The sequence below is a fragment of the Myotis nattereri genome (genome assembly GCF_964212035.1).
Source record: "Myotis nattereri genome assembly, chromosome: 13".
In the NCBI taxonomy this organism is placed as follows: domain Eukaryota; kingdom Metazoa; phylum Chordata; class Mammalia; order Chiroptera; family Vespertilionidae; genus Myotis; species Myotis nattereri.
The window spans coordinates 42,313,278-42,338,226 of NC_138088.1; the positions used below are offsets into that span (position 1 = coordinate 42,313,278).

Consider the following 24,949-nt stretch of genomic DNA (forward strand, 5'->3'; position numbering starts at 1 on the left):
GCCTGCGCCTGCGCCGTCGACTTGGCGTTCGCGGGGGCTGCTGGGGCGTGGACGTCAGGGGCGCGCGCAGGCGCGCGCAGCGGTGAGAACGAGCTTCCCTGGTCGCGCGCACCAAAACCCGGATCCGAGTGGAAACCGTAGCCTTGCGAGGGAGGACCGTGTGGAGGATGAAGAGGCAGGGGATGCCGTCCGGGAAGGCCGGTGCGGAAAGGGGCGGGGCGGGGAGGGGACGGCCCCCTCGCTGCCGGGAGCGGGCGGGCCTGCCGGGGTTTCTGATGGCCAGTGGATTGATCGCGATTTCCCTCGGGGTCCTCTGCGCGACGGGTTCTGCCATTCCGGCTGTACACACGTGGGAAGGGGTGCCTGCGAAGGGCGTGCAGTGAGAGCGGCCCGGCTCTGGAGCCAGAGGTGTGGGTTCGAATCCCGGGGCCCCCGTGTATCGTCGTGCGATTGTCTTCAAGTTGGTTAACTTCTCCGAGCCTCACGTTTCGCGTCGCCACTCGAGCATCGCTGTGAGCCCAGCTCCAACCCTGGGCCGACCACTCCATCACCTGCGGCTGCTGCAGCGGCGGAGGGGGTTCTCCGGAGCCACGCAGCCACCAGGGGCAGAGCTGGCGGCCCGAGTCCCGCCTTCCTCCTGTCGCCCAGGGTAGGAGGCGTGGCAGGTGCTAGGGGTTTGGCAGACCCCTCCGTGAATTCCGGGTTCCTCCAAACCAGCGGTCCTCGGGTCCCCTTTCCCTCCTAGAAATTATTGAGGACCTCAAAGACCGTTTTCATATAGGTTAAATCTATTGATACTGACTGTATTTAAAATTAAAACAAAGTTTTAAAATAGTTATTAACTAGAAAATAACCATAATAAACCCATTACATGTTAACGCAAATAACCTTTTTTCTTCCCCCCTGAAGAACTGTTTTCCTCAACAAACAAAATGGAATAGTGCCGATGTTTTGTGTTTTTGCAGACCTCTTGACTGTCAGGCTTAATGGAATTCTCATGCCTGTGTTCTTATACCTGCATCTGCGTTCAGTCTGACATGTCAGGTAGCCTCCCCAAAACTCCACTTTGTGGAAGATAGAAAGTGCAAAAGGCAAATAAAATTTTAATATCATGCAATATGTCACTGCACAGACCCTGAAAGGATCATGGAAGATTCTAAGATCCCGAAGGCCCCCAGAGCTAGCTGGCCTACTGCACTTTGAGAACTGCTCCAAACAAATACCTTTTTCTTTGATCCCCGTAAGAACTTTGCTTTGCCTTACTCTGCCTTCTGTCGTAGCCTTTTGTGTGCATCCCCACCCTCTCCTAGCCAAGGCCCTTTCTTGCACGAGGCAAACGGTACCCCTGCAGCATTGTCCAGTTGGATTGGCCTGACAGCTGGTCCGGGTGGCTATCAGGAAGCTCATAGAATTAGTGCAGCTCTGGGTTAAGAGCACAGGGTGGCGCTTCACTCTTTCACAGTTTGAGACCGATAGTCTTCTTCTAAATAAATGAGACAGTTGCAACCTGATCTTAGCAGATGATATGTTTTTCTTTTTTTAAAAAATATGTTTGTTTTTGTTTCTTTATTTCAGGGAAGGAGAGAGAGAGAGAGAGAAACATCAATGATGAGAGAGAGTCATGATGGGCTGCCTCCCGCCCACCCCCCACTGGGGACCGAGCCCGTAACCCAGGCATGTGCCCTGACCTGGTTCATAGGTCAATGCTCAACTACTGAGCCACTCCAGCCAGGCTAGATTTTTGTTTTTTTTAATTAAAAATTGCTTTAAAAAAATGATAAGAGCAATATTGGGTAGATGAAAAATCAAGCAATGTAGGAAAGTAAAAACATAGTAAAGGCATTCCAAATCCCAGCACCTAGTTATAGTCGTTATCAGTATGTGGTAACCATTCTTTCAGATATTGCATGAAGTATGCATTCAGAATTCTTAATTTTTAAAAGTTCTGTGTTTAGCTTACAGAACAAAACGCAAAACTCTATTTTCATCATACTTTTTAGTGTAGATATGTGACTTTTCATGAATTTGTAATTATTCAGACTTTAGTAAATGTTTGCTTGACTGTTGTGGACCATGGTAGACACTGTGCTTACTGTGGGTGATAATAAAGATTTCTCACATAAAGATCTTACTTAGGCCCTGGCCAGGTGGCTTAGCTCATTAGAGCATCCTCACAATATGCCAAGGTTGTGGGTTCGATCCCTGGTCAGAGCACATACAAGAATCAATCAATGAATGCATGAATAAGTGGAATAACACATTGATGTTTCTCTTTCTTTCCCTCTCTCCCCTCCCCCCTCCTCCCTGTCTAAAATCAATAAGTAAGTTAAAAAATAACCTTTGTGGGGAAAAAGACCTTATTTGTGAACTTTAGATCAAGTAAGAGTGATCAGACACTTATCTACATAAATAATAACGGATAGAAAATCGTGTCTTGAAGAGATACAGTTAGTGTTTTAAAGAAGAACATATAACTTACAAAGAATTATATGAGTTCAGCCCTGACCAGTTTGGCTCAGTGGATAGACAGTCGGCCTGCAGACTGAAGGGTCCCAGGTTCGATTCCAGTCAAGGGCATGTACCTTGGTTTCGGGCACATCCCCAGTAGGGGGTGTGCAGGAGGCAGCTGATTGATGTTTCTAACTCTCTATCCCTCTCCTGTCCTCTCTGTAAAAAATCAATAAAAATATATATTTTAAAAAAAGTTATATGAGTTCAAAAAAGGGAGATACAATTTCCTACTTTGGGAGACAGGAAGTATGGAAATATGGTTTGACATGAGTCTTGGAAGAGTTTAGCAGTCAAAGATGGAGCTGGGAGGACTTTGTGGATTGAGGAGATGGCATAAGCAAGAGCAGGAGTGAGGATTAGGGACAACTGGAGGCATATCGAGAAAATACCTTGTAGTTAATGAAACTAGTACTTTTTGCACACTTGGTAGTATCACTTTACATGATTTATCTTCACTACTCTGTGGTAGGTACTTAAATCTACTCTGTTGTACAGACAACTTAGACTAAGTAATTTTTCTAAAATCATACAAGTTTGGAGGGGGCCAGGATTTGAGGTCCATCCTAGCACTTAAACATATATTCCTTGTAAAGAAGTTTAAACATATTCTGCAGGCACTCATTGAGAAGCATTGAAAGAATCTGGACCTGGAATGTGATGATGAGGTCTGTGTTTTAGGAAGATTAATTCGGCATTCAGTAAATATTGTTTTCAGTATAATTTTTTATATGTTAGTGTTCTTATTTCATAGTCCAAAGACATCAGTTTTATAATTAACATGATATTTTATTGTATTCATGGCCCCTTATATACTTATACACTTTACTATATTGGACATTTGAATTTTGTCAGCAAAATACGTATAAAATGATAGTGGTAGATGGGTCTGGATAAATAGTCCCATCATGGTATTGCATTGTTTTTCATGTATTTTAGGAACAGCAAATGGATTTCTCATGGAAGTGTGTGTTGATTCAGTGGAGTCGGCTGTAAATGCAGAAAGAGGAGGTAAGAAAAATTAGAGAATGAATGACAGTTTCCAGTCCTTTTTTTAAAAAATACGTTTTTTTAATGATTTTTAGAGAGAGAGGAAGGGAGAGGAATAGAGATAGAAGCATCGATGCGAGAAAAACATCATCAATTGGTTGCCTCCTGCATGTGCCCAACTGGGGATTAAACCTGCAAGCCGGTCATGTGCCCTGACCGGGAATTGAACCAGTGACCTCTTGGATCATGGGTCAACACTCAACCACTGAGCCACACCAGCCGGGCTCCAGTCCTTTTAAGAGTCTGAAAATGAATCCTGTGAACTGACCTTGGGAGCCTTTGTGATTAGGAAGGTTTCTATTAATTCTTTTGAAAACAACTAAAAAACCTGGAAAATTATGATTTTTTAGTCTTACTCCTAGTAGTTTACATTTTGAGTTAGTGTCCACAATAGTGCTTACTCATCAACTTCATCTTTTTTATTGAACTTAGCAAAGATTTAATTTTTTTCAAATTAATTGATTTAAAGATGATTTTAGAGATTTGTTACCATTTTCATTATTAGGACTTCTAGCTTATCTTTCTTTCTTTTTTTTTTTTTTTACATTATTTTTACCTTAAGATTTCTTTTGCACTGTGAACTGCTTTAATAAGGAAGCATCTCAGGATCAGGAAATTTTTTAGGTTTTTATTATGGAAAACTTCAAACATATATAACAATAGAGAAAATAGTATAATGAATCCGCATGTACCCATTACTTTGCTTCTCTCATTTTCAGTACATGACCAATCTTTCATCTCTTTTGAGTGTTGGAGGGTGGTGGTGGTGTCTACAAACTTTTTTGTAAAGAGCAACATAGTTTATATTTTCAACTTTGCTGGCCACATTTGGTCTTTGTTGCATCTTTTTTTAAAAAATATTTTTTAATTAATTTATTTATTTGGGTTTTTTTTTTTTGAGAGAGAGATCAATTTGTCGTTTCACTTATTTATGCATTCATTAGTTGATTTTTGTATGTGCCCTGAGTAAGGATCCAACCTGCGACGTTGGTATACCCAGACGATGCTCTAACCAACTGACTTACCAGGCCAGGACTGCATCATCTTTGTTTTTAAATATAATCCTTTGAGTCTGACCTGGGTGGCTCAGTGGTTGAGCATCGACCTATGAACTAGGAGGTCACAGTTTGATTCCCAGCCAGGGCACTTTTCCAGGTTGCGGGCTCAATCCCCAGTGCAAGCAGTGCAGGAGGCAGCCAATCAGTAATTATCTCTCTGATCATTGATGTGTCTGTCTCTCTCTCCTTCTCCCTTCCTCTCTGAAACCAATAAAAATATATTTTAAAAAATATCCTTTGAAAATGTAAAAACCATTCTGAATTTGGCAATAAAAAACAATGAAGTACTGGTACATGCTACAGCACAGATGAATTTTAAAAGATTATTATAAGTGGGAAAACAAATAGCAAAAATAATACCATGTAGTGTATGATTCCACTTTTATGAAATGTCCAGAATAAGCAAATTTATGGAGACAGAAGTAGATTAGTGGTTGCCTAAGACTGAGGAACATGGAGAGAGAGGAAAGTGACTGCTAACGGGTGGGAGTTTTTCTAGGGGTGGGATTAAAAATGTTGTAAGATTGATTATGGTAATGGTTGCAAAACTTTGTGAGTATGCTAAAAACCATTGAATTATACACTTTAAATGGGTGCATTGTATGGTATGTGAATTATATGTCAGTAAAGATGTTATTTTTTTTTAAACTTTTTCCACTTGCAGGCCATAACAAAAATAAACTGTGGACTTTGGCCTGTGAGCCATGGTCGTTTGCTGACCCCTGATCTATATCACTACCTTCCCTCCTCCACCCTTAGATTATTCTGGAGCAAATATCAGACATCATGTCATTTCATCCTCAAATAATTTAGTATGTATCTTTAAAAGGACAATTTTAAAAAATAATAACCTTAGTATCACTAACATGTCTTAAAACTTTGTTTCTTAATGTCATCAAAAATACCCAGTTAGTTTTCAGATTTCTCCTATTAGCTCATACAGTTTTGTTTTGTTTTACAGTTCTTTGAGTCAAGATCCAAACATTTTATTTGTTATGTCTTTTGTCTATTTCAATGTTTCTCTTCTTTAATTCTTTTTTTTCCCTTGTAGTTTGTTAATGAAACTGTGGTTTTCATCTTTTAGAATATTTTTGCTGACTGTATATTTAGTATCATTTAATATGTTCCTCAGACTCTTATGTTTCCTGTAAAATTATGGTTAACCCAGAGGCTTAATCAAATTCAGATCTGAGTTTCTTATAAGTACTTTACAGATAACATTGTTATACTATTCTCTGTTATATCAATTAAGAGGATAATATCTTAGTTTCTTCTATTTTGTGATATTAAGATTGATCAATGGATTCAGATATTGTCAGCTTAATCGATTCTTTATAAGGTTGCTTGTTAACTTTCATCTAATAATTTTAGCAGGGTTTGCAGAATGGTACAGTATTAAGGTTAGCATTTGTTTACATTTTATTAGTAGTATACTTCTATAAAGAAGATTTTCCCTCATCATCTGTTTGGGCATACAAGAAAGGCAGAATTAATACTTGCTTCTTTTCCCTTATTTACTGATTTTTGAGATAATGAGTTTGTTCTCTATTCTTCAGTGAATTTTTTTTATCATTATAAACTTAGATTTAGACATATTTGATGTATTTTAACACACTGTAGTTATTCTTTTTGTTGATGCTCAAAAGGTCCTGTCTTTGGCTGGTAGGGAGTAGCCTTTTCAAACTAGTTCCTGAGATCTTTGGACATAACCCATAGTCTGATAGTGCTTTAGCTTTCAGTATTTTCCTGTTCTTGAGATTACCTTGAATTAAGCTATTTAAATTAACTATGCTTTTTTAAAGCTTAGAATAATAAAGACTCTCTTGGAAAACATTGTTATTTTCTTATTAGTGAAGAGTCCAGAGTTCCACTATGGTCAATCTAGAAACTTCTTCTTTTTTTAAAAACATATATTTTTATTGATTTCAGAGAGGAAGGGAGAGGGAGAGGGAGAGAGATAGAAACATCAATGATGAGAGTCATTGATTGGCTGCCTCCTGCACACCCCCTAATGGGGATTTAGCCTGCAACCAGGCATGTGCCCTTGACCGGAACTGAGCCCGGGACCCTTCTGTCCGCAGGCTGATGCTCTATCCACTAAGCCAAACCAGCTAAGGCTAGAAACTTCTTTATTCTAAGTCTCTTTCTTGTACATGGAGAGACAACACTGTAATACAAAATTTTAAGAGACCTAGTTTAACTTGAGTTAACACTTAAAGTTGACTACCAGTAACATAATGTGAGTTGGAGAATATAGGTGGAATTAAAAATAGACTTTTACTTTAGTTTTATAATTTGATTTCTCTATTTCTAACACTTTTTGTTCTATATTTGGAAAAATATTAAGTTTGCTATTTAATAAGAGTTTATTTTGGGCAGTAATTTTTGAGCAATGCTTTGTTTTAAAATTCTTTGCAGGGGTCCTCAAACTACAGCCCGCGGGCCACATGCAAATACAAATACTGTATTTGTTCCCATTTTGTTTTTTTACTTCAAAATAAGATATGTGCAGTGTGCATAGGAATTTGTTCATAGTTTTTTTTTTAAACTATAGTCCGGCCCTCCAACAGTCTGAGGGACAGTGAACTGGCCCCCTGTTTAAAAAGTTTGAGGACCCCTGGTTTAAAGTATTACATATAGTATTACATATGTCTCCTTTTTCCCCCATTGACCTCTCCCCTGCCACACACCCACCCCCATGCCCTTACCTCCCTTGTGTCTGTTTCCATTGGTTATGCTTATATGCATGCATTCAAGTCCTTTGGTGCCTTTAAAAGTATTTTTTAATTTTCAAAAAAAAATTTTTTTTTTTAATCACAGGTGCTAGTCGGATTGAATTATGTTCTGGCTTATTGGAAGGAGGAACCACACCCAGCATGGGTAAGTGTCCATTTTTTGGATTCCTGGAGACAATTGATAATTTGTTTCATTGGAATCCTTTACAATGTTACTAACATGTTAACTATGCTATGGATATTGTATTAGTTAGATATGCTTATGGTTGTAAATAAACTTGTCTGTCAAAGATGTGATCAAGTCGATTTTTTAGACATTAAAAAGTTGAGATGTAGGTAGTTGCTCTTAATATTGGTTCAGTTGCTGTGCAGTAATATCAACAACCAGAGTTTTCTTTTATCTTTCCATTTTGGCATCCTTAGTTTATTGAGTTTTGTTTTCATTTCTCCCCTTCTGGTCTTTGTGTTGTTGACATACGTTTTACTTCTACATATGTTAAAAATTGCACACTACTTATTATTATTTTCACTGAGGCATTTTATTTGCACACATGTCGTACATCCCTAGAGAAAGAACCCCAGGCCTTTCCCTCCTGTGTGTTTTGGTCTTGCTTCTTCATCATCTGTGATGCCCACTGATGTTGTCAGTACAATGAAACCAAACTGATGTGCCAGAAGCAGGTTAGTCTGCCATTTACTAGATCTTGAGTCACACATCAAATCTGGGGTTGATCACTCCACACTTGTTTAACCTGCCCGCAAGGTTCACAACGATTTTCACAACTCTGATATTTTTTAAAGAGTCAGTTATCTGTTAGGATGTGAGGGCAGTCTGGCTGCGACATCTGTTACCCCATTGATCACCACAGGGCTGATCTGGCTGGCTGGGTGGGTGTCCCCTTCCTCCCTCACTGATCATGTGTGTCCCTCCCGAAGCTGCGTGTGTGCTTGAATGAAGAGGAGAGGACCGGCTTTGGTCAAGGGTATAGGAGTAGCTGTGCTCCCCTGCAGAACCTCCAAACAAGCTCTGGCTGCTTTTAAGATATTTTTTCTTTATTTTTGGTTTGGAGCAGTTTGATTATGATGTCCCTGGGTGTAGTTTTCTTCATGTTTCTTAGATCTGTACGTTTATACTTTTTATCACATTTGGAAAATTCTCAGCTTTCAATGTCCTTCACTCCCTCTTTTAGAGACTTCACTTACACTTACAATTGAATATTTTCAATTGATTATATTTGTTCTATAATTCACTGATGTCTTCTTTTTCTCTGTTTCATTTTGTATAGATCCTGTTGCTTTGTTTTCAGGTTTACTAAACTTTTCTCTGCAATTTCTTATCACTGTTAATCCCACCTACTGTGTTTTTCATCTTACACATTTTAGTTTTCACCTCTAGAAGTTTGAGTCTATAATATCTCCCATGCAGCTTCTTAACATTCTGAATGGAATAAAGTTATAATAGCTATTTTAATGGCTTGACTGCTAATTCTACCATCTGTATGAGTTCTAGGTTGGCTTTGTTTGATTGATTTATTGCCACATGATGTATCTTGTTTTCCTGCCTGATAATTTTAAAAATATATATTTTTATTGATTTCAGAGAGAGGAAAGAGAGGGAGAGAGAGATAGAAAAATCAATGATGAGAATCACTGATCGGCAGCCTCCTGCATGCCCCCTACTGGGGATCGAGCCTGCCACCCTGACGTGCCCTGGCTGGGAATCGAACTTCGACCTTCTGGTTCTGGGAACTGACAAGAGCTTTTAAAATGCAGTAACTTCCTACTGTTTTCTAAGTTGTTCTCTTTTATCTTTGATTTTCTTATTCTTAACTTCTGGGGCTATTTTTTTCTTCTCAGTATCCTCTTTCCTTTTAGGCCCACTTTTCTCTGGTCTCCTCAGTCAACTCTTCCTTTTCTTATAGAAGTGATACTATCGTAAGAGTATATATAAAAGACCAAAACATTTTTAAAATATATTTTTATTGATTTCAGAGAGGAAGGGAAAGGAAGAGAGAGATGGAGACATCAATGATGAGAGGGAATCGTTGATCGGCTGCCTCCTGCACGCCCCTACTAGGGATCGAGCCCACAACCGGGGCATGTACCCTTGACCGGAATCGAACCTGGAACCCTTGAGTCCGCAGGCTGACACTCTGTCCACTGAGCCAAACCAGCCAGGGCAAGACCAATAATATTTTATTGACTTCCTTGAGCTTCTAGCTCATATTTGTATTTTAATTAGTCTGACTCCTCTTCTTACAGGCGTCCTTCAAGTAGTGAAGCAGTGTGTCCAGATCCCAGTGTTTGTGATGATTCGGCCACGCGGAGGTGATTTTTTATATTCAGATCGTGAAGTTGAGGTGATGAAGGCTGACATTCGTCTTGCCAAGCTTTATGGTGCTGATGGTTTGGTGTTTGGGGCACTGACTGAAGATGGACACATTGACAAAGAGCTGTGCACGTCGCTTGTGGGTAAGAATTTATATCTGAGACCAAAAGGCCTCTAATGATGCTTGCATTTTAATATTTCCAATATAGAAAAGCACAGTCACAGAGCTGACTTTTCAGGCACTTATACTAACTATAATAAATAGTTGCTTTTTCAGATGTTTGTGCAGGGGGTATGTGTGGCATAGTCACCCTGACTCTTTTCGATAGATCAGGTTTTGCCACGTCCCTGAAGAATTAAAGGAAAGTTTACCTTGATTCTTTCAATTATTGCACCAAAAACCACAGAAGCTTTTGCATTTGGTGAGGATGGGGAAATGTGGAGAGGACAGAAGTAAACTATCTATATTACTAGGCCAAGTATTCTTGAAGATTCTCGGAGGATATAATGCTGCCCTTATAGTAGCCAGATTATATAATTTTTATTTAGTGCCTCTAAGAAGTATATGATCATTTTTTAAATATAAAAATCAGAGATTAATGGAAACATAGGACTTTTGAATTTGAAAGGCTGCCATTTTATTGTTATTTCAGCTCCACTTAGGAGAGGAAGATATATAAAAGTCCCATCTAACATGGGGAATTCTATATATAGTAATTAGTGATGATCTCATCATTCATGTTGTTATGTGACTTTCTTTTATAGCTATGTGCCGTCCTCTGCCAGTCACTTTCCACCGAGGTGAGTCATTTCCATTTTAGAAATTCTGTTGAATAGTGTCAGCTTTCTAATTTCACCAAATGCCACAAGCTTTGTTTGGAACACAATTCCATAGTGTTACAGTGTTACCAACTGGTTTCTTCTTCTTTTTATTTTATTTTAGAGAGAGTGGAAGTGAGAGGGGAGGGAAACATCAATGTGAGAGAGAAACAACAATCAGCTGTCTCCCACACCCACTCCTACTGGGGGATCAAACTAGCAACCTGGGTATGTGCCCTGACCCGGAATTGAGCCTGCAACCTTTCGGTGCTCAGCGGATGACTCTCAACCAACTCAGCCACACCAGCCAGGGCCCAATTGGTTTCTTTATACTGATCTTGGGACTAACAGTTGTAAATTTAGAAATGCAGTTTCTAGAGTATATGAAACCTTAGTTTTGAAAAGTTGTTAAAAATAGATGGTGGTGAAGAAAAATAGATGGTGGGGCCCTGGCTGGTTTGGCTCAGCGGATACAGCATCAACCTGCAGAATGAAGAGTCCCAGGTTCAATTCTGGTCAGGGGCACATGCCTGCATTGCGGGCTCGATCCCCAGTAGGGATTGTGCAGGAAGCAGCTCATCAATGATTCTCTCTCATTATTGATGTTTCTATCTCTCTCCCTCTCCCCTCCTCTCTGAAATTAATCTATTTACATATATATATACACACACACACACACATATGTATATATAGATCAGCCGTGGGCAAACTACGGCCCGCGGGCCGAATCCGGCCCGTTTGAAATGAATAAAACTAAAAAAAAAAAAGACCGTACCCTTTTATGTAATGATGTTTACTTTGAATTTATATTAGTTCACACAAACACTCCATCCATGCTTTTGTTCCAGCCCTCCGGTCCAGTTTAAGAACCCATTGTGGCCCTCGAGTCAAAAAGTTTGCCCACCCCTGATATAGATGGTGGGGGACTATAATAGAGGGAGAGAATAAGCACTGCCTATGAGTACATATACTTATCACAGCGTTCTAAGCAACAATCCTGAGGTTCATTTTTATTAGGTTGCCTTAGGTCTTATGCAACCCCCAAAAGAAGAAATTACTGTGACCAGTGAAATGAAATTTACTGCTTGTTAAGGCTGACAAGACTATTTCTGTATCTAGGAGTGAGGTCAACTTCCCTAGAAGAACATTTGATTCATGGTCAGAGAGGGGGTGGATATATGAAAAAGAACTGGATTCTGTTAGGAAGGAGGAAAGAAGAAATAGATGCTGGATTGTCAATGAACAGATAGATGTTCACTACAGTGCACAAAATTGCTTTACAGTATTGATAACTTTTCTATATCTACATCAGAATAATTTCTAAAATATATCTAATTTCATATAAAAGTACTTCCTATCTATAAATCAGAGTTATAATTTCTATACACTTTTCTAAACATTGGAAAATGAAGGAACATTTCATTTTGCCTTCAGAGGGCACTGCTGTTGTACAAGAAAAGAAGGAAGTCTTCAGTCAATCTTTTTTTGACGTGGTAGCATGTTTGAGAAATTGTTGAATGTTTTTCTGACCTTTTGTAGGCATTCAGAGATTAGGATAAGAGTAGATACCAGCACTTGCATCCATTTATATAAACTAGAAATAAAGCAATTATTACCTTGTTTTTCTTTAAATGGGTAATACCACCACAAAACTTTTTTTGACATGCTATTTAGCAGTGCTTTTCATTAACTAGCAATAACTAAAAGATGTTAGATTCCTTAAAAATCAGAACCTTGAGGCTAGTCAAAAAAAGTGTTTGAATATGGCAAGTAATTTTAATTAGTAAACATTTATCTGAAAAACATATAGTTTAAAATTTGATACTGTAAATAATTCAAAATAAACCCATCATGTTGAATATATTTTTTTGTTCTTAAATTAAGAAAATCATTTCAGCCCTGGCCAGTTTGGCTCAGTGGATAGAATATTAACCTGTGTACTGAAGAGTCCTGGGTTTAGTTCTGGTCAAGGGCACATGCCAGGTTGCAGGCTCGATCCCCAGTATAGGGGGCATGCATGAGGCAGCTGATCAATGATTCTCTCTTATCATTGATGTTTCTATCTCTCTCTCCCTCTCCCTCTCTGAAATAAAATATATATATTTTATATATATATATATATATTATACATATATATAAAAAATAAAATAAATGCAGTTCTCTATTTTTTTTTAAATCATTTCAAATTTCTGTTCTTTTCCTTTATATCACAAAACTGACTTTTTAGTCATACCTGCAGGCACTTATACTGACCTATTTATATAAGTTTATTAAACTTTTCAATAAGTTTAAAAAATGTTTTCATGTTCTCAAATTTTTATATAGGCTGGGGTTCCACATTTTTTTCACCCATGTATTTAATGAGATAGTATGATAGTGTAATCACTGATGAGAAGATGCTGCCACCAAAAAGGAAAATAGTAGATTCAGCTGCCTCCATACACTGAATGATGAAAGGAAGGGTCCTAGCACCTAACTCCTCATATATTAGAACTTCCGTATCATAGAGCGATGCTGGAAACCAGAGCACAGGTAATTTTTCTGTTTGAGGTTTCTAGTGCCACTTTCCTCTTGGAGGAGGAGAGATGTCTTTTAGAAAGTAAGATGGGAAAGAAACCTCATGCAATCCGTGTAAACAACTGTCTTTGTACAGTGAGCCTGGGGTATGCAGGGTAAATAGATTAGTACAAGCCGTTAGTCAATAACGAGAATGTGAACCAAGGTCTCTTAGAACTGGTGAGTAATGTTTCATCCTAATTATTCAGTTTGTCTGAAGCCTCAGGCAGACTTTCCCAAAATTGAGTCACTTGCCTGTCACATTTATAATTGTACCATACCTGATTGCTTCCTTTGCAAATTTATTTAATAATTTTCTTAAAATAAATCCTAAATAAATTTATTTTAAAGAGAAATTTTTTTAAGTAATGAGAAATGGAAAATTTTCACTCTGATCTGCATTTAAGTAAATGCATCTATTCAGATGTGTACCACCTAAATGATCATGCATACCATCAGTTGTATGCAGACTGTGGTGTGCTGGTAAACTGGCTCTTGGGGGAAAAACCCTGATATGTAGTATTTGTTGATTTCTGTGGTTTAAATACTCCCCCCTTGCTCTGGCCAGTGTGGCTCAGTTTGTTGAAGCATCATCCTGTATACCAAAAGGTCTAGGGTTCAATTCCCAGTCAGAGCATATACCCAGGTTGCAGGTCGTACAGGAGGGAACCAATTGATGTTTCTCTCTCTAAAATCGATAATAACATAAACTCGGGTGAGGATTTTAAAAAATACCAACACCTTAAGTGGTTTCAAGCTGCTAATGGATTAACAATCATGCTTACAAAATTTCTGAATATTTAACAATGGACTCCTGCAAGCCAGTACCAGCCAGGTCCAGCATACCACTGTGTATACTGGTATACTACATTGTAATCATGACTGTGTTACTGATATCTGTTCAAAATTCAAATCAATTTTATTTATTTCAGCCTTTGACATGGTTCACGATCCAATGGCAGCGCTAGAGACTCTGTTAACCTTGGGATTTGACCGCGTATTGACCAGTGGCTGTGACAGTTCAGCGCTAGAAGGGCTACCTCTAATAAAGCGACTCATAGATCAGGTACATGCAGTTTCTTTTCTTCCTAAGACTGTTGCGGTTCTTCTGATATTCTGCTGTTTAGATGGGTTGTGAAACTAAATATTACTGACTTCAAGTTTACTCTATAGGAAAAAAAAGAAGCGTGCAATAATATATTTATATAATTCTTACTTCTTTCACATGAGCTCTTTTAGTAATCAAGGTTCTTAAAATCAGATTATAGACAATGCCTAAGGATCTTTCCTAATTTGGGTAACCAGAGCAAATTTTACTTTTTCTCTGCCATCAGCATTGCATAGTTTTAAGCCATATCTTCTCACTGACTGTCTATGTATTCTCAGGGGATCCCATATAAAATTTGAGGTAATTAACATTTTAGGTGAATTCTAAAACTAAAGCTATATTCTTCTCTCATTACTTTCTTTATATCAAGAGTAGAGCCCTGATGCATGAGATTCGTGCACTTGGGGGGGGGGGGGTCCTCTCACAGCCCGGGAGCCCTCAGGGGATGTCTGACTGCCCGCTTAGGCCTGCTCCCCTTAAGCCTGCAGTCAAACATCCTTAGCTCTGCTGCGGAGGCAGGAGAGGCTCCTGCCACTCGCCAGCCATGAGCCCGACTTCTGGCTGAGCGGTGCTCCCCCTGTGGTTGCGCACTGGCCACCAGGGGGCAGCTCCTGCATTGAGCATCTGCCCACTGGTGATCAGTGTGTGTCATAGCGACAGGTCATTCCACAGTTTGGTCGATTTGCATATTAGCCTTTTATTATATGGCAGCGGTTCTCAACCTGTGGGTCGCGACCCCTTTGGGGGTCGAACAACCCTTTCACAGGGATCGCCTATGACCATTGGAAAACACACATATAATTACATATTGTTTTTGTGATTAATCACTATGCTTTAATTATGTTCAATTTGTAACAATGAAAATACATCCTGCATATCAGATATTTACATTACGATTCATAACAGTAGCAAAATTACAGTTATGAAATAGCAACGAAAGTAATTTTATGGTTGGGGGGTCACCACAACATGAGGAACTGTATTAAAGTGTCGTGGCATTAGGAAGGTTGAGAACCACTGTTATATAGGATAGGAGGAAATACAATATTTTTCTCTTGTATGCCCTTGTGCATTAATTAGCATCATTTGTAGAGCAGTCAGAAGGTGGCTTTATAATTGGGGGATGCCTGTATTTTTCTGACATCAGTATAGAGGCATTCTAATTAGTGAGTATGGACTTTGAGAAGGAAGTGTTCTGGATTTGAGACTTAGGTTTGAGAGTTACTGGCTGTGTGATGTGGAGTAGATCACTAACCTTTAAACCTCTATTTTCTCCATTGTGAAGCTGAGATAAGTTTAATACTCCTTTCATAGGATTGCTCTGAAGGTTGGTAGAGATAAGATATCTAAGAGCCTGAGCACAGGGCTTGGCGTGTAATACACCTTCATACATGTTAGTTTCTATTATTATTACTACTGCTATTTTTAATAATAATATTTAGTGTTCCTGGGTAGACATCTTTTGTATAGTCATGAAAATAATTTTTAGGAATTTCACATAAGAATCTGATGTGACTTTGCTAGTCTGGAACTTACTGATTTTACAAATATTTATTAAGTATATAGTAAGTACAGGGCATTTGTATTATGGTCATGACCAAGTGGTGTGCTTGCGTGTGTGTGTGTGTGTGTGTGTATGTGTGTGTGTGTGTGTGGTGAGAGCACCTGAAATCTACTCTTAGCAAATTTTAAATACAGCATTATTAACTGTAGTTATAATATTGTGGGGGAGAAACAAACTCTCCTCTGCCCTCAAGGTTCTTCTGGCTGGTCTAATAATCATATAAATATGAGACAGATTAACAAGAGAAAATAATCAGATTTAATACATACATATGTATGGGAACCCCAGAAGTTCAGAGGAAGAAAGGGAGCATGAGCATATAGGACATCCATCCTAAGTTAGGGATGCATGATGAGGGCTCCCAAGGGTCATTGCAGGATAAGAACAGAGGTTTGGTAAACTGAAGTTTGCCCTACCCTATGGATAGGTCAAAAGAAGTTATCTCTGCTAATAGCTCATTATGGGCAAGAGCTCTATGTTCTTCTAATGAGGTAGAGGCGAGGGAGAGGCAGAAGTTCTCTTAAGCCTGCTGCTGAACTTCAAGTAAAGCTCAAATTAATCGGCATGCTGCTGAGTCACATCTTGGAATGGCTTGTTCTGAACCCCCACAATGCTATGCATTAGCTCTCCAGACTTACTCATCCTCATAACTGCAACTCTGTTTGTTTATATTTGTCTCCCTCTGCTTCTAGGTCACCTTATCCAGTTCTTTAAAAATTATTCATTTCTAATGATCTGTAATGTACTTAATTGATCTTATAGTTATCACAGTCGTGTGCTCCTGATGATAACTATAAGATCAATTATTACCTGACAGATCATTAGTAATGAATAATTTTTATTCATTTCGACCAACATCTCCCTATTTCCTCCAGCTCCCTGCCCCTCGTATCTACCATTCTACTCTCCGCTTCTATGTATTCGACCTTTTCAGATTTCATGTGTAAGTGGGATCATGCTAACTTACTTCTTGAAGCAATTACCTTTAAGATATATTCTACATGTGCTGGTTAAAGCCTGCCGAGGCCTTGGGGTTAGAAAGGTCTGTGTGTAAATCCTGGCTTTGCCTCTTATTTGTAGTGACCTTGCCCTAACAGCATAAACATCATAAACTTCAGTTTCCTCCACTACAAGGTTAGCCTAATAGTGGCACCTACCTCCTAGAATAGCTGTGCATTACTTCAGATGACAAAAAGTGTGCTTTATATGTCAAATCACTTTATAACCTTAGGCGAGCATATAGCTAGCTATAAATAATCCAAGAAAAGTGATAGAATTAATCTCTTAAAAGTATCATTTTTCTGTCTTAGAAAGTTTTCACTTAGAAGAAACAGTTAAGTAATACTTTTTTCCTTCTTAAAATCATTTCACCTTTCTAGATAATATTTTGTTTTATAGATGCTTCCTTCAGTACATTTGAGAATACTAAACAGTCTGGTTCCACTTATTTCTCTAACAGTTATTACATTTTATGAAGTATCCCCTCCATTTTACTCTTTATTACCTTGCTTAATTTTTTTCCCATTGTACTATTGCTACCTGAAATTTTATTATATAAATATACCTGTCTTCCTTGAACATGTAAACTCCATGAGAGTAGGAACTTGCTCTTGTTCACCATGTCAGGGAAGAAACACTTTAAAAAAAACAACAACAAAAAAAACATTTTTAATTGCTTTTTAGAGCAAGAGGGAGAGGGAGAGAGAGAAACATTTATGTGAGAGTGAAACACGGATAGGCTGTCTCCTGCACCCCCCTACTTCCATCCCATCATCTACCAAAGCTCAGAGTAGTGTTATCTTTCAGTAATGACTTTTCTTAAAGTGGTGTGATTATTCTGTATTTATATTGTAGCCTTCTATTCTTTGTGTTCATAACAGTACAGGTTTTTAAAGTAATACAATAAATAACTGGATAGAAAGAGTTACTTTGCTGAACATCTTGCTTACCTAAGGTCCCAGAGAAACAAAAGATCTACTGAAAAGTAAACATTAATAGTAATTTTTAAAGTTTAATATACTTATGTTTCTGTTCTCACTGCCTTACTATCTCATTTAGAGAAAGATACTAAAATTTACTTGTTTATTTTTTTTTCTTTTTTCAGGCAAAAGGCAGGATTGTGGTAATGCCAGGTATTTATCTATCTATCCATTCACTAGTATAACACTGAGCTCTGATGAAGGAAGAGCAAAGGAGGCAGGGCAGTATGGGGGAAAGTTTTAGTGCATGGTGTTCAGAAAGAATATATCATTTGATTAAATTGTTTAAGATGGCAGATCTCTGCTGGAATTTAAAACTGTAGAAGGAAGAGAACATTTTAGCAGGGATAAGCTCAGAGAAGAGCAAAAAAAGGAAGTAGATTAGACTGGGCTTTCCCCATGTTTGCGCTCCTATAGTGTAGAATGTTATGAGTGAAGATGTTTATCTCTGGTGAGGCACACCAGATTTGCTGCTACTCTGTGTTAGGGCCAAATGTCCAAGTTGTTAGCAAAGTATAAACAAACATACTATCCCTGGATAGATGTAATACTCAGTTCCTGAAAATCTGATCACCAAATTCTTCCTTGTAGTCAGCACAGTTGGATCATGTGCTCCTGATAATAACTATAAGATCAGTTAAGTACATTACAGATCATTAGAAATGAATAATTTTTAAAGAATTGGATAAGGTGACCGAGAAGCAGAGGGAGACAAATATAAATAATATCTTAATTTTTCTTATTATTAAATTTCTCAAACATATAAAAGAGTCGAAAAAGGCATATACTCATTTTATAGATTTAACATTTTGTAACATTTGTTTCTTCCTATCCTGAGGTATTTTAAAGTTCAATTAAAGGCATCCTGACATTTTATCTTTATGCATCTTTACAAAATAATGGCATTTTACTGTAAAATCACAATACCAATTATTATATTTATCAAAATAAACCCTAATTCTTTAATGCCATTTAATAATCAATACCCTCTTTTCTCTAGTTGCCCCCAGAATGTTTTTTTATAGCTGATATGTTCAAATCAGGATCCCATCAAAGAATAAGTATTGCACTTAGTTGTTATCCTAATATTTTTTTAATATAGAAGTTTTTCTTGTCTTTTAAAAAAAATGAAATTTAAGCCCTAACCGGTTTGGCTCAGTGGATAGAGCGTCGGCCTGCAGACTGAAGGGTCCCGGGTTCGATTCCGGTCAAGGACATGTACCTTGGTTGCGGGCACATCCCCAGTGGGAGGTGTGTAGGAGGCAGCTGATTGATGTTTCTCTCTTTCTCTCTCTCATCGATGTTTCTAACTCTCTATCCCTCTCCCTTCTTCTCTGTAAAAAATCAATAAAATATATTTTAAAAAAATGAAATTTAAACAGTTTGGGCCACTTACCTGTAAAATGTCCTACTTTCTGGATTTATTAAATTGCTTCCTTTTGATATTGTTTAGTGTGTATTTCCTAGCCACTGCACTGCCTATAAACTGGTAGCTAGATCATAAGGCTTGATTAGATTTTGTTTAAATATTTTTGTAAGAGTACTTTGTGGGTGAGTCTGTATATATCATATTATATCACATCAGAAGGCATAGCGTGTCTGGTTGTCTCACTACCAGTGATGCCAAGACTAACTAGGGGTCAAAATGGTGATAGCCAACTAAAGGTCAACTTTTAAAAAGGGATAGCATCAGAAATTAAGGAAAGTTTTGATCAGTAGCAAGTCCCTGAAATGTGAACAGATAGAAAGCATATGTTGTCTGTCAAATTAAGACCCTTTATTAAAGACACTTAACTGTTTTTAATGCATTTCCATTTAAAACAAAATGTATTTAGTCTTGACAGTTAATAACCGGGCTTAGATAATTGTTAATATTAAGGTTGCCTTTGCTTATTATATAATTTTGAAGTTATCTACTATGTGCAAGGCATGCAGAGTTACACAAGGAACTACTTCCTCAAAAGGCTTACTCTTGAGGTGAGAAGATGTTGTATACAAAAATATTTGTGATTACTTAACAAACCTTACTAAGCAAATGATAATTATATGCTAAGTTTTGTGGTGGATATGAAAGAAATGAATATGAAGTAATCATTTTACTCGAGGAGCTCACAGAATGGATCTATAAAGAAATTATTAAAATTTCATGAAAATAAGTACCAACAAGGAAAAATTCCTAGATAAGTCAAACTGAATGTCTAATGAATATTCTTCCATGTAGTCAGCACAGTTGACGCATGTGCTCCTGATCATGGAGAAATCTAAAGATAAATAGAACGTAGTGGTTTCCCTTCAGGGATTTTCATAATGAAGCTTTCAACATAATTAGGTTCGTCTCCTCACCTGTAAAGAGAGGATATTGAACTAATTGTCCTCTTTGATTCCAACTGTAAAGATGTGTCACTCTGTGTTTCGAAAATATACTACCTGTGTCCTAAAGCTGCTGACAACTGGAACAACAAAGGTTCAGGAGCCAGACATCTTGTTATGTGTTAGAAGGAAATAACATACTTGCCTTTTAATCCTTATAACAAGCTCTGAGGAAACCCCTCTTTTGGTTGAGGCTCAATGGTTTAAAGTAATTTATCTAAGATCACATAGCTGTGAGGAGTTACAGTGGTGAAGCCAGAATTCCAATCCAAATCCAACTTCTCAGTCTGTATTCTTTTTACTTCTTAGGGCTCAGTGATGTTACTGTGCCTCTAAGAAGAAAAAAGTTAATGAGTCCAAAAGAGGGTGTAAAGTCAAGTTACTTCCGCAACTTGAGATACAAAGTACATATTTTATCAGTCATTAAAAATATTTATTTAATACTCCTATATATTAGGAGACAAGGATATAAAGATCAATAATTTTATATTTATAATCTGGAATCAGTTGAGAATATAATTCTTTATATACAAGCTTTTAGATACTGTTCATCAAAACAAATGAGTCATAAAGTACTTGACTGTGCAGTTTTTATAAAGTAGATTCGGATTCTTCTGTGAAATGAAACAAGAATTTGATATTATAATGAATAAACTGTCTAATACCTGTCATTGTTCCCATTTCCAATGACATCATGGTCTTTGAATGCTGATCCAGAGAGAAAATCTTGGCGGTTCCGTTTCAGACACATTTCTAAGGCTGTGCTTTTGTAGCTTTGTCCTCTAGCCTGGCCTCCTTTTGTTTTAATTTGATTTTTCTTTAATTGAGGGGGAGCAGGGATAGAGCACTTGATGATTTTCCTTGCCCTAGAATAATCTCTTTATTTTTTTTTAAATATATTTTATTGATTTTTTACAGAGAGGAAGGGAGAGAGATAGAGAGTTAGAAACATCGATGAGAGAGAAACATCGACCAGCTGCCTCCTACACATCTCCTACTGGGGATGTGCCCGCAACCCAGGTACATGCCCTTGACCGGAATCGAACCTGGGACCTTTCAGTCCGCAGGCCGACGCTCTATCCACTGAGCCAAACCGGTTTCGGCATCTCTTTATTTTTTAAAAAATATATATTTTATTGTTTTTTTACAGAGAGGAAGGGAGAGGGAAAGAGAGTTAGAAACATCAATCAGCTGCCTCCTGCACACTCCCCACTGGGGATGTGCCAGCCACCAAGGTACATGCCCTTGACCGGAATCGAACCTGGGACCCTTGAGTCTGCAGGCTGACGCTCTATCCACTGAGCCAAACCGGTCAGGGCAGAATAATCTCTTTAAATTTAAAGTCTGTAACATACAGCATTGTTATATAAACCAATGGATGGCTATAGAAGATTCCATCATAGGTTCTATGAACTTTTCAGGTGTTCTTCAAAATCTGTAGTTTGTATTTCATCATTCTTTTCTAAGTTTATTCTAGCTTAGGAGAGAGAGAATAATTCTTGAGTTAATGAGAAACTTCAGTATGGAAATTTATTATTTATTAAATTTTATGCAAAGTTCTATTCTACTTTAATGTATTACTTATTTTTTCTAACAGGGGGTGGCATAACAGACAGAAATCTACAAAGAATCCTTGAGGGTTCTGGTGCTACAGAATTCCACTGTTCTGCTCGGTCTGCTAGAGATTCAGGAATGAAGTTTCGGTAAAAGTGTATTATTTGACTCATACAAGAAGGGATGAGATTAATCTTTATTTCCCCCCATAGGAAAACCTTAGTTAATGGCTTGATAAATGAATGGAATGTTGTGATTAGTACATAAGTATTGATGTGAGGGTGATCTGCCTGCAACATCTGTCACCCCATTGATTGCCAGGGTTGATTCCGCTGATCTAGCTGGCTAGGCGGGTGTCCCCTTCCTCCCTCACTGTTCCATGTGCATCCCTGCCAAAGCCATACGTGCCAGGTCGGAGAGGACCACCTTCCCTGATAGAGGAGAGGGCCGTTCTTCGGTCATGGGTATACGCATAACTACGCTCCCCTGCTAGACCCTCCAGATAAGCTCTCAAGGTCCATTTGTAGGAGAATGTAAGGTAGTCAAGTTTCCAAGACTCCAGACACATCCAAATGAGGTGCTGCATGTGGAAGTCTCTTTAAAATCACACACAAAACAATGCAAACCGGTTCTTATCCTGCATTAAAAAAGCAGGCTCTTCTGAACATAGGTGAACCATTATTTCATTAAGTCATTGTTAAAAGTTAATAATAAACTAATTCAGTATCTCAGCTTCAGATCAGTCAGATAAGTGTGTGTGCTCCGTCACCTGTGCTTTCCTTTAGCAAACAATAACTGTGGTGTAAGAATGGAAGTCATAGTTATTTTTATCTCTCCTACCTTTAATACTTGGTCTTCCTTTACCTTTGCTCTCTGTCTTCAGTTATTTTGAAATTTTATCACATTAAGGAATTGAAACTATTGTGTGTTTTTTATTATACTTGACAGGACTCCTATAATTTAATAGTTAGCAGTTGATAATTTATAAGTTGGGAAAAGTGAGATGTAAAAGAAGCAAGAGCCTTACAACTTACAGTTTAGATGCAAAATAAGTTATATTGTCTGGTAGATTTGGCTACTAGATATTTCAAGTAAATAATTAATAAAAATTATGAAATATAGTAGTCCAAGGTCCTTGACTTACCCTTGTTGTAGGGCCATGAAATAGCCTATAAAACAGCGGTTCTCAACCTGTGGGTTGCGACCCCTTTGGCGGTCGAACGACCTTTTTCACAGGGGTCGCCTAAGACCATCCTGCATATCAGATATTTACATTACGATTCATAATAGTAGCAACATTACAGTTATGAAGTAGCAACGAAAATAATTTTATGGTTGGGGGTCACCACAACATGAGGAACTGTATTTAAAGGGCCAGAAGGTTGAGAACCACTGCATAAAATGAAGTGCCAGTATAGGAGGGTTCATTTAACAGCTCATATAATTATCTGTTCCTTTATTATTTCTATTGCAGAAATCCCTCTGTTGCCATGGGAGCCTCTCTTTGTACCTCAGAATATTCTCGAAAGGTAACGGATGTGACCCAAGTAAGGACTTTGAATGCTATTGCAAAGAATAGTCTGGTTTAGCCAGACTTCTCTGAGAGACATGGATATCACAGGATGAAGGCAGAAGAATAGTTCACAATTCTCTGTAACACTGCTTTAACCTTCTCTGGCCAGGACAGTCACGGTGTTTGCTTTAAGTCTCACATGGTCATGGAGAATGTTTCCAAGAAGAAAACTTGAAACAGAGCTAAAATCACTCCCTGTGCCTAATCTTGCCAACCATCTTTCATTGTCATGTTTAAATCTGGTCTATGTTTCTTTCATGGACAGAAGTTTAGCCTGTTTTCATTGGAATTAATTGATGAACTGAGAAAATTCAATTGCAAGATATGAATTTAGAGTGTGACTTTAGGTACAGTTTCATAGCAGTATTTTGCATTTTCTTTTATAAAATAAAAATGTCTATACTGTTACAGCAGTCTCTTATTTTTACCCTGAATAGAGTCTGGCAAAATCTGAAAGAGAAGATTTTTGTTTTGTTTTACCTTCATTTTCTCTTTTATTATGTATTAATTAGGTATGTTGCCCTGGGCAAGATGCTAAGGATACTGAGTAAAATGGTACAGCATAAAAGTTCCCAGACTTGGGAAACAGGATATAAAAGTTTCCAGACTTGCCTGGCCAGCGTAGCTCAGTCGTTGAGCGTCAACCTATGAAACAGGAGGTCATAGTTCAATTCCTGGTCAGGGCACATACCCGGGTTACAAGCTCGATCCCCAGTGTGGGGGTGGGCAGGAGGCAGCCAATCAATGATTCGCTCTCATCATTGATATTTCCATCTCCCTCTCTCTCTCTCACTCTCCCTTCTCCTCTGAAATCAATAAAAATATATTTTTTTAAAAACAAAAAACATCCCCCTATAGATTACTTGCTAATCATAAAAGGAGAAACTTACCCTTATAATAGAACTATCTGGTTGCTACCACCTTAACCCAGTAATAAATATTACTAGCAGCAAAGACTATATTGCTGAAGGACAGGATTTGAAAGGGGAAGAGGTCGTCTTGAGGGTATAAGCTGTGATGGGAAATGGCCGTTTGGAGGTCTCCAATGTTAGAAGAGCTAAGAGTCGGACCTTGTGGGAGCGGCTGTAACAGTGGATGGTTAGCCACTGCTTAAGCAATAGTGAACTATAAACAGCTCATCCGGTGGCAACCATCCCAGTTTGTTTGGAACTTTTCTGACTTTAGCATTGAAAGCCCCATATCCTGGGAAACTCCTCAGTGCCAGATGAACTGGAAAATTTTGGTTACTCTACCAGCTCAGTGAAGTTATCTTTGCCTTTTTTCTTAGTCCTTTCCTCCCTGCCCTAATCTTGAAATTAGGGATTGGGAGGGAGGGGGATAGAATAAAAAGGTAAATGTCCCCACCCCCAATGTGTTGGTTGTGGATCTGACCTACCACCTGGAAAAAGCTGCCAAATACGATGCCATCAAGCAGGTTGTGAAGCAGGTGTCTGAGGGCCCCCTCACGGGCATCCTGGGCTATACTTAGGACTAGCTGTCTCCTGCAGCTTTAACAGTGACACCCCTCCGCCTTCGACGCTGGGGAAGGCATTGCCCACAGTGCCCACTCTGTCACACTCGTTTCCTGGTATGACAATTAATTTGGCTATAGCAACAGCGTAGTGGACCTTAGGGTTCCCATGGCCTCCAAGGAGTGCCACGAGCATGCCCTTCTGGCTTTCACACTGGATGTGAAACAACTAATGGTTGGTGTTAACAAAATGGATTCCACTGAGCCACCCACAG

At 38.4% G+C, this 24,949-nt stretch overlaps 1 protein-coding gene across 1 annotated transcript; it reads left to right on the forward strand.

Moving 5' to 3' along the window:
* Positions 1 to 47: 47 nt before the first annotated feature.
* On the forward strand, positions 48 to 23,611 carry CUTC (cutC copper transporter). The gene is made up of 9 exons (XM_081105433.1): positions 48 to 201; positions 3,448 to 3,519; positions 7,437 to 7,496; positions 9,614 to 9,823; positions 10,446 to 10,481; positions 13,988 to 14,121; positions 17,832 to 17,859; positions 21,674 to 21,779; positions 23,105 to 23,611. Exons 1-9 carry the CDS (start codon positions 168 to 170, stop codon positions 23,217 to 23,219), a joined length of 795 nt encoding a protein of 264 aa, XP_080961559.1. The 5' UTR covers positions 48 to 167; the 3' UTR covers positions 23,220 to 23,611.
* The last annotated feature ends 1,338 nt before the right edge of the window (positions 23,612 to 24,949 follow it).